A 10501-nucleotide genomic window follows, 5' to 3' on the forward strand; every position below is an offset into this window, starting at 1 on the left:
ATGCCAAATTGCAGTTGTGAAACCGGAAGCCACAGTGACTTTGCATCTTCTTTCACGTGTGTGTTCACAGGGAGGGGTTTTCATGGCTGCGCCGGCACCGTCACGCTCTGGCTGTTTCCAGGCCCTGCTGGGTACACATTTCCCCATATTCAGAATTGTTTTAAATAACCGCATTGTGCTTGTGACATGAATGACTGAATTCCTCTCCTATTGGTAGCCTCTTTTACTTTATTTTTTATTTTTTTATTTTTGAGACTGAGTTTTGAGTTGAGTTTTTTTTGAGACTGAGTTGTTTTATTTCCGCACATGAGTGGTAGTTCCAGCTACTCAGGAGGCCAAGGTGGGAGAAGCGCCTGAGCCCAGGAGAGAACCATCGAGAGGTAATTCACATGGAGTACAGTTCGCCCAACTGAAGTGTGTAATTCGAGTTTTCAGCATATTCAGAGTTGTACAGCCATCACCACAGTCAACTTTAGACCATTTTCAGTCCAAAAGAAACTGGGTATTCCTTAGCCATCGCCCCTCTGTCTCCCCGCCACCCGCACGCATCCTCCCGGCCTCAGGTTCCGGGCCGTGTCTGTTCTGGCCATGTGTTACGGGATCACGCAGCACCGTGGTTCCAAGGCTCATCCACACTGGATTCTTTCCTTCTTATGGCTGAGTGACATCCCACGGTACAGACAGTGCATTGCGTCTGCCCGTTTGTCCACTGATGGACGTTTGGGGTGTTTCTGCCTTTGGCCGTCTGGAGTCACGCTGCTGTGTAAGGATGAGTTTGCAGGGGATGGATGCTTTCATTCTTCTGGGGCAGATGCCTAGGAGTGTCATGGCTGGGTTTTGGGCTCACCATGTCTAGTCGGTTGAAGAACTACTTTCCAGACTTTTCTACAGTGGCTGCATGCATTGAGTTGAGCCTCGGGGATGGGCCCCTGTCTGGGTGTTCTGCTATGGCCAGGCTGATGGGATCCCAGGAGGTGACTCTTCTCAGGACACTTGGCCCAGCCACTCTGACTTTGTGACCAGGACAGGAAGCACCTGTGGTTCCATTCGCCTGCCTGTGGAGTGGGAGTAACAGCACAGGGCTGGGATGAGGATGATGTTGCTTTTTCCTGGAAAAACAATCTCTCAACCTTACAGAAACATTGCAGACACACAGAGCATTTCTACCCCGAGCCTTTTGAGAGCATTTCCTGACTCGGTGCCCCAGCACCCTGGATACTTTGTGGCCCATTTCCTCCTACAGAGACATTCCCTTAACCACAGCACAGCGGTCACAGAGGGAGCTAGAGCCAGGTGTGGTGGCATGTGTGTAGTCCCAGCTACCCTGGAGGCCAAGGCGGGAGGATCGCTTGGGCCCATGAATTTGAGTGAGCCTGGGCAACATCAAGACCCCATCTCAAACCAGGAAAAATCAGGGAATTAGCATGGATACCTCACTGTGTCCAACCCTCGAACCCTCAGTCCTTAGTTGTCTCAGTGAAGTCGTTTGCAGCCCTAGGGCCCTGTTCAGATTCTCTCATTTCTCTGAAGATCTCTAGCTCCTGTGAGGGGAGGGTGGTGTTTAGAAGCCGATCTGGCTGGGCCCTTGCTATTCCGATCTCACTGTTCACAGGCGTTCTCAGCTGGCAGAGCTGGGGCAGTGTGTGCATAGCGCATGCCTGTTCTCTACCTGTCCCGCCAGCCACCCTCCATCTGTCTAGATTAAGGTCTTCAGAAAAAACAGAACCAATGAATGGGGTGTGTGTCTGTCCACTCCAGCTGCGAGAACAAAATAGTAGGGACTGGGCAGCTTAGGCCTGGGAGGGTGAGTTTCTGTTCTGGAGGATTCCGAGGGAGTGTCGGCAGGGTTGCTTTTCCTGGGCCCCCTCCTTGGCTTGTCTTAATCAATGGCCACCTTCTCACGGTGTCCTGACCTTATTTTTTTTTTTTTTTGGAGAAAAATTGTCGCTCTGTCGCCCAGGCTGGAGTGCAGGGGCACCATCTCAGCTCACTGCAACCTCCGCCTCCCAGGTTCAAGCGATTCTCCTGCCTCAGCCCCTGAGTACCTGGGATTACAGGTGTGCGCCACCACGCCCGGCTAATTTTTGTATTTTTAGTAGAGATGGGGTTTCACCGTGTTGATCAGGCTGGTCTTGAACTCCTGACCTCATGATCCTCCTGCCTCAGCCTCCCAAAGTGCTGGGATTACAGGCGTGAGCCACTGTGCCCGGCCGTCCTGACCTCCCTTACAAGGATGTCAGGAAGGTTGGACTAGGGCCCAGCCCTGTGATCTCATTTAACCCTGGTCACCTCCTTAGAGGCCCCATCTCCAGTCACACGGGGAGTTAGGGCTTCGACATGTGCTTGTCAGGGGACACAGTCCTGTCCATAGCAGGCGTGTGTGTGTGGTGGTGGCGGAGGGGAGAGTGCTCTGTTTGTTGTGAGGAGTCGGCTCACAGGACTGGGGCTGGCAGTTGGGAGTTCTGCAGGGCAGGCGGCCAGCTGGAGACCCCGGAACGTCCTCAGGGGAGGGGACCCCGGTCTTTTAAGGCCTTGGCCAGGCAGACCGGATGAGGCCCCCTCTGCGGAGGCCCACCTGCTTTCCTTAGTCCACCGATTCAAATCAGCCTCATCCTGGAAACACCCTCAGGAACATCGGGGCGCTCCACCCGAAGCTGGGTGCCGGGGTCTGCTGCAGCGTTGGCCGCTCACTGTCTTATCGGCTGCCTGTGCCTGCCCCACTCGTGTTAGGAGTTGACCTCTGGGAGAGGCGGTGCCTCCAGCTGTGATGGACACCCAGGGTGTATTCTAGGGTTTCCCTTCTGTGTTTGAACCTCCCTTTGCCGAAGGAACTCTGGCTTCCATTACCCCCGATACTCATTTCATGCAGAACCGAGGCCGGGAGTGGGTGCTGCGCCCCTTCCCGCGGGGGTGCCCTCCTCACGTTCGGCTCTGCCACCCCCGCGGGAACCCTCCTGCCTGGTCCCCTGCTTTCACACCCAGCTGCGCCACCTCCTGCAGGGCCCCCGGTTCCTGTGGGGCTCTGACACCAGGACACCCGCTCTTCACCCAGCCTGGGCCGCCGTGGCCCCCCGCCCCCACGGTGCAGCTCTGCCCTTCTTGGCCCTGTCTGAGGCTCCCGAGGGAGCTTGAGGGAGCTCGGGGGTGCCTGGTGAGCGGGGGTCTCCTGGATGCTCCTCTTCCAAGCTCAGAGGCTGACCTGGCAAGTGGCAGCACCCCACCTCCCCATTTGAAGCCCACAAGGAGGAAGAAAAGAAACTTCTTGACTCACCCATCACGGAGACCCACGGCCATCCCGAGAGGTGCGGCCACGTGAGCAACAACGCTCCACGCTGGGTGTGGGCGAGGGTCTTCCAGGGACCCTAAGCCTCTTAAAGAACATCTTGGAGATGTACTTCCTGCGGCGTTCAGTTCCCCGTTGCGGGTGCACAGTCGGGCGGCCGTGCACTGCAGCACGGCTCATTGTAGAGCATCTCAGCGCCCCAGAGAGCAAGTCCCGACGCAGGGTCCCCTTTACCTGGAGGTGACTCCGGGGAGGGGCCTGTGGACTCGCAGGGTGGTGAGGCGAGTGTGTGCATGTACAGCTTCCTCCAGCAGCCAAACGGTCTAGAACAAACATGCTGTGTCCTCGCTGACTTCAGAGCTTCAGTAGCAACCCACGCCACAGCTTCACAGTTGACAGTTGTCACAGGCTCTGCTTGGAGGTGACATTCTGGGGACTGAGCAGCAGTTCTGGAGTTACAGACTTAGAGGGGCCGTCTCCGGGCCCCCCTGCTTTTTCCTCCTTGCCTCGGTACCAGTAGATGGAGACCCCAAGTTGCAGTCCTGCCAGCCCACAGTGGCTCACGTGCCAAAGGCTCTTCCCTGCAGGCTCTCAGCCAGCCTGGGTCACCAGAGGTGCCCATTTTCCTGCCTGGCATGGCTGAGCAGAGCCAAGAAACAGACTTGAACCCCAAGACCTCTCCCTCAGCCAGAATGTTCTCTGCATGAGCTTCTCACACTCAAATATGACCATGACCTGTAACATCTCCCGGTAGGCCTTGCGGGCAGTAGAGGCATTGCACGGGCGAGGGAGGTAAGCAGGGAGCAACCCCCGGCGAGGGTAGGCCCTGCAGCTGTGGCAGGGGTGAGGGGAGGGGCTGAGAGGTGGACGGCAAGTCAGGCAGCGCCCTGGGTGTTGTGGGGCGGTTCACGCAGGGGTGTGACCTGGCCAGGCAATTTTGGACCCACTTCCTGGCCGTGGGATCGAGGGTGGGTTTGGGGACAGTTCTGCCAGCAGCCCCGGGGTTGGAATATGTCTCACAGAACTTCCACTGTTGCATATACTGCCTTATAAAGATAGACCGGTAATGGGGACTGTTCCCCCTCATTAGCCCGGAAGTTCCTCCAGAGGGCACAAGACCCCACGCGGTGATGTTGAGGCCTGGACGGTGGTGGTGGATGAAGAAGAGGCCTGGTTTGCAGTGTGTGTGGTGCTGTGGCCTACCAGGAAGAGGGCCCAGGAGTGGGCATGCATGTGCCCAGCCCCCAGCCCACGTGGTAGGGAGCCGGCCCCACAGCCACAGCCTGGAGTCTGAAAGGGAACATCTCCATCTCTGATGGGGACCTTTTCCCCAGACGGACTCTTCTACCGTGAAGAGAACGGCAATGGCCAGCACCGCGGTGAGCTGCTCGGAGATTATCCCTCCAAGCATCACTTACCTCTACACAGGGCTGGTTTTACTTCCTGAACCGGATTCAGCCGGAAGGAGCTGCAGCAGACTGCCTCGGAGTCTTCCCGCAGGGGCCATCTCCCCAACATGCGGCCTCTCCCCTGTGTAGCCTCTCCCCCATGTGACCTCTCCCCCTGCGGCCTCTCCCCCTTGTGACCTCTCCCCTGCGTGTCCTCCCCCATGTGACCTCTCCCCCACGTGGCCTCTGCCCCATGTGACCTCTCCCCCCTGCGGCCTCTCCCCATTGTGACCTCTCCCCTGCGTGGCCTCTCCCCTGTGTGTCCTCCCCCATGTGACCTCTCCCCCACGTGGCCTCTGCCCCATATGACCTCTCCCCCCTGCGGCCTCTCTCCATTGTGACCTCTCCCCTGCGTGGCTTCTCCCTCGTGTGGCCTCTCCCCCATGTGACCTCTGCCCTGCGTGTCCTCCCCCATGTGACGTCTCCCCTGCGTGGCCTCTCCCCCGCGTGGCCTCTGCCCCATGCAACTCTCCTCCCGCGGCCTCTCCCCCTTGTAACCTCTCCCCTGCATGGCTTCTCCCCCGCGTGGCTTCTCCCCCGTGTGGCATCACCCATGGGTTCTCATTGCATGGAGCCCTGGCCCCTTACTGTGGGTGAGGAGTAGGGAGAGGATTGGCCGTTGGGTTCTGGGTTCCGCAGTCCACAGAGGGCAGTCTGGCCCTCTCTGTGCCTCTGCCGGCCCTTTGTCCCCTTCTGTCACGTCCCCTGTCACCTGCCCTCTAGGACCTGCATGGCTGCAGTCCCACCAGCTGCCTCTGGGGGGTGCCCATGGCCCTGGAATGGGCTTGGGGGAGAACGCACCGCCCAGGGCCTCTCCAACCCTTTGCTCCAGGCCACTTGCTCCACCCTCTCTTGCTGCCCCATGTGACCCAGGATCCCTTTGGGCGAGTGCCTCGTTCTCTCCCTGAGTGGAGCCTCTGCAGGTGCTTCACGAAGGCTGGCACCCACCTCTACCTGTGTACCACGGCCTGGGATGGACCCTGCAGCTGTGGCCCCCCTGGCACTATCCCTACCCTGTGCCCCGGTGGGTGTGCAGTGGGAACAGGCACCCTGGGGTCCTTGGAGGCTCAGCCTCCTCAGCCCTCACCCTCGAGACCCCATTGTGGCACCTGTGTCCACTCAGGGATTATCCCAAGCCTGGCCAGAGGTCGGGAGGGGACAGAGGGAGCCACATAGGAGCCTCTACCAGCCCCTTTCTTACCACGGGGTGGGGACACTTCCTTCCCACAGGGTCTCAGGCTTGTGGGCTCCGCCCAGCTGCCCAGGCCCCAGAAGGCACTTCTGACCCTTCTCTTTGGGGTCTGCCCTGGGGGGCTCCAGGCCACTTGCTCCACCCCATCCCTCTTCTGGAGCCTCCCAGTACCTCAGTTCCGACTGTGGGGAAAACAGAACCCTAGGAAGCAACCTCACGGCTGTGGGCAGGGGAGGGCGGCCGGGAGCCCCAGCTGCCCCACAGGGACATTGAGTGAAGGCAGAGCCTGGGAGGGAAGTCAGATCCATACATGGGTCCCGTCCTGTTGGTGTTGGCATCCCTGAGTGAGCAGCCATCCGCCGCCCCCTGGAAAGAGACCGGGAGAAGCAGCTTCAAGCTTTGGAGCCCGGCCCAGCTGCTAGTAGCCCCTGGGTCACAGTGCGAAGGGGGAAGGCGGGGGCTTGAGGAGGAAAGTGAGAGGATTGTGCCTGGGGGCCCCCGGAGGGCCAGTCTGGAGGCGCGTTTGGGTGAGGCGGTACTGGCTGTGCCCCTGTCTGAGATGGGCAGAGGGAAGGCGCCCAGGGCTGAGCCCAGGGTCCCCAGGCCAGTCCCTCACTGCTCTGGGGTTCGGTTTCCTCACCTGCACAAAGGACGAGTCCCGTGCTCTCCGGAGGCCACACGGGGTCTCCCTGAGGCACTGAGTCTGGCTTGTTTCTGGAAACTGAGGCACAGGAGGACATTGATAACCGGCCTCCCTCTGTCCTCTTTCCCAGGGGTGCAGCTCGTCCGTCCCATGGTTTCAGATTTGCCCGGTGTGTTGCAACGACCACCTGGCACTCAGCTTGCCCGGTGCCGCCTGGCCCCGCAGCCTTTCCCAGGCCTTGCAAGGGTGGCACAGATGGGGAAACTCCATCTGCAGGGGCGTCACCCCCGAGGGATGTGTCCTCCACACTCCCTTGATGGTCACGTGGGTCCCGGGAGGGCGCGTGTGACTCTTCCCAGGATTGCAGCGTTGGGGCGTTGTGCCAGCCTGGCCCCGTGGGTGCGGAGTGCCATGGACCCCTCGGCCCTCCCGACCTTGTTTCCCTTTGATGTAGAAGTCTGCATGGCATGAATTCCAGTGACAACGGGCCGGGCCAGGCTCCCTGCGCCCCTGGTACCGCTGCCCAGGGCCAGTCTCTGCAGTCACCCTCCTTCCTTCCTGGTGGCTCCTCCCTCCCTCCTTTGTTCTTCTTTCTTTTCCTGCCTAAATGTTTATCGAGTCCCTCCTGCATTAAATACCCGTGCTGTGCAACAAATTACCTTGAACTTGGTGACTTCACCACCACTGCTTGTCAGCGCCCAGCCGTAGACGAGAGTTTGGGAGGCATGGCTGGGCCTGCCCAGGGCTCCCTGGCTGAAGTGGGTGCTGAAGCTGCCAGGCACTGGAGGCTGGGCCTCTCGCACACTCCCTGGCTGTTGGGAGGGTGCATTCTTCTTTCTTCCTTGTCTTCTAGAGGATGCACTCTTGGCTGTAGGCCTCCCGTTTCTCTCACGGGCTATTCCTGGGGTTCCCTCAGATCCTGGAGGTGCCCACAGCCCCCTTCCCCGAGGCTCCCCCACCCCCACACTTTGCTTCTTCAGTGCCAGCAGGAGAAATTCTCCCTCATCAGCTTCCTCAGAGAAGGGCTCACCTGGTCAGGTCAGGCCCCGCACTCGGGCGGGCACAGCAGGGCGCACCCCATGATGCACCCAGAACCCGCCCCCGCAGCCCTGGAGTCCTGGACGCTGTCCCCAGCCCTACGCCCCTCTCAGAGCTTGAGCCAGGGGCAGCGCAATGGGCAGCTCCTTCCCTCTCCTGTCCCTGGAAAACTCTGCTCTGGGTGGTTTGGCGGAGAGTGAGAGGATTCGAAAACGCTGGTACGTGGCAGGGGCTGGCAGATTCCAAAAGTGGCCCCAGACTCCCTGGACACCCAGACCATCCACCTGGTGCCACAGTACCTGATTCCCATGGCCAGGGCGTTGGGGAGCCAGGCAGGGGCAGGGGAGGGGCGTTCCAGGTCCTCCCTCCTTGCCTTGACCTACATCCCAGGTGACCCAGCGAGGCCCAGGCCCCTGCCCAGTCTGCCCCGCCTCACAGTCAGGCTTCATCCTCATCCCCAGCAGCCCCTGGGCCCCCCGTCACCCTCAGGGCACTTGAGGGCAGGGTCAGGCCAGACCCAAGTGTGGGGCCTGGCCAGGAGCAGGTGGTGCTGGGGAATGAGTATAGGGCTTATGGTGCCGTGGCCTGTCTGCTGCCTGGTCTGTCCTAAGGCCAGTGGCCCTGTCCCTAGGCTGTGGGGCACAGTTCCCATTCCCCGGGGGAGTGAAGGGCTCAGGCAGCAGGCAGCCCCGTCCCCTCCCCTAGGGTGTGCCTGGGTGACTCCTGGGCTGGCCGACTGGGAGCCAGCCTGAGTGTAGGTTTCGAGTCTGAGCACCAGGTCCTCACCCTGCCTCTGGCACCCCTTGGGCACCTCCTGGCACCCTGTCTGCTTTGTGCCACTTGCCCTGGGGTCTGTCCCTCCCTTGGACAGACAACAGTGTCCTACTTTTTTTTTTTTTTTTTTTTTTGAGAGAGTCTCGCTCTGTCGCCCAGGCTGGAGTGCAATGGCATGATCTCGGCTCACTGCAAGCTCCACCTCCTGGGTTCAAGCGATTCTCCTGCCTCAGCCTCCTGAGTAGCTGGGATTACAGGCGCACGCCACCATGCCCAGCTAATTTTTATATTTTTAGTAGAGACAGTTTCACCACGTTGGCCAGGCTGGTCTCCAACGCCTGACCTCATGATCTGCCCGCCTTGGCCTCCCAAAGTGCTGGGATTACAGGTGTGAGCCACTGCGCCCGGCCCATAATGTCCTACTCTTGCCCGAAGGCTCTGAGCCGTTCGGGTCTCCTGGACACGGAGAAGCCACAGCCCAGTGCCACCTGTCCTTTTCTCTCCGCTGCTCACAGGGGCCGAGGTCTGCACACCCATGGCTGCCCCAGGCTGCCCGCCAGGAGCTGCCTTTTCCCTGGCCAGGCTGTTTCTCAGCCCTGCGTTTCCCAAGGAAACGGGCTTCCAGGCAAGCCCGGATGGAGTTCACTTTTCTCCCAACTGGAATTCGGCTGAATTGAATCCAGCCTCTGCTCCCTTCACCTCCACATCCTGAGTTTCTGCTCCCAGCTCCCTCGGCCTGGGTCAGGTTGGGTGGGTGGTGACACCGTATTCTGGCCCTTGGGGTTTAGGACAGAGTTGCTGGGGCCTGTGTGGGGTGATCATGGCACTCTCCGGAGAGGGAGGGAGCCACAGGTGAGCGGGAGGGAGCCAGGCCAGGAGGTCGGCTTGGCTGGAGACAGCCTGGTCCCACTGGGAGCCCTGGAGCACCTGGAGTTGGGCTGGCTGGGGCAGGAGGGTTGTCTTTTGGGCACCCCTCCAACCCGTCAATCAGCCGTGGGCTGCCCTTCCATTGAGATGTGGGGAAAACCTTGATGAGGTTTGTTCAAGATGAATGTTCGTGAGGTGTGAGCCACCGCGCCTGGCACATGATGTCCTACTCCTGCCTCTCGCCTAAGGCAAAGGTCTGCAACAGCCGGGCTCAGCCTCTGTTTCGGAGGGAGGAAGGAAGGAAGCAGGAAGACTACCTGAAGCCCCCAGTAAGTGCAGTGGAGAAAATAGAGCAAGGTGAAGGGTTGGCCGTGTGGAGGGCGAGTGTGTGGTCAGGGGAGGGCTTCTTTGGGCAAATATTTGACAGAGGCAAAGCCGGGAGCCAAGTGGATATTTGGGGCAGAGTGGGGTTGGCGGCAGGAGTAGCCCATGCCAAGGCCCTGCAGGGGTGCACGGGTGTGTAGACCGGCGAGAGGGCGTGGCTGCAGGGGAAAGGTGGGTGGGCGGGGAGGGAGGCGACCGGTGAGGGGGCGTGGCAGCAGGGGAAAGGTGGGTGGGCGGGGCAGGGGGGCGGCGGAGAGAACAAGTGGCCCCATCCTTTGAGGCCGCTGTGTGAGTCTGCTCTGGTGGCCGTGACAAAGGACCACAGGCTGGGACTTCAGCAACCCACATAGATTCTCCCACAGTCCTGGAGGCTGGGGTCCGAGGCCAGGGTGCAGTGGGGCTGGCTCCTGAGGCCTCTCTCCTGGGCTGGCACCTGGCGCCTCCTCCCTGTGTCCTCACAGGGCCGTTCTCCTGTGTGTCTGTGTCCTCATTGCCTCTTATAAAAACACAGGTAGGTTGGGTGGGGTCCACCCAAATAGCCTTATTTTAACTTAAAAAACTTTTCATGTTCTGGCTTCTCAATAATTTTTTTTTAATTAAGGTATTTGTGACACTTAAAGATCATATATTTAAGATACGATTTGCTGATTTACAATCTAATTTTAATCTAATCCCCTCTCTTAAGACCCTACCTCCAAATACAGTCACAGCTGGGATCCTGGGGGAGTTAAGACTCCCACGTTCGGATTTTTGAGGGACACAGTTTGGCCCGTGACAGTCCCTTGCTGTCTGAGGGACACAGTTCGGCCCGTGACAGTCTCTGCTGTCTGAGGGACACAGTTCGGCCCGTGACAGTCTCTGCTGTCTGAGGG

General features: G+C 59.6%; 1 protein-coding gene and 1 long non-coding RNA gene across 2 annotated transcripts; both read right to left on the reverse strand.

The window, feature by feature from the left end:
- Positions 1 to 210: 210 nt before the first annotated feature.
- On the reverse strand, positions 211 to 5460 carry LOC103787002 (uncharacterized). The gene is made up of 3 exons (XR_010111133.1): positions 4702 to 5460; positions 3272 to 3719; positions 211 to 1055 (listed from the first exon to the last, which is right to left on the reverse strand). It is a non-coding gene; the product is annotated as an uncharacterized LOC103787002 (long non-coding RNA).
- A 664-nt stretch (positions 5461 to 6124) lies between these two features.
- LOC134728360 (uncharacterized protein FLJ46757-like) lies at positions 6125 to 7035 on the reverse strand. Its single transcript, XM_063601435.1, is given in 2 exon segments — positions 6125 to 6472; positions 6475 to 7035. Coding segments are annotated over 2 exon segments (909 nt in total).
- Positions 7036 to 10501: the final 3466 nt, after the last annotated feature.

Source organism: Pan paniscus, chromosome 22 (assembly GCF_029289425.2).
Source record: "Pan paniscus chromosome 22, NHGRI_mPanPan1-v2.0_pri, whole genome shotgun sequence".
NCBI lineage: Eukaryota > Metazoa > Chordata > Mammalia > Primates > Hominidae > Pan > Pan paniscus.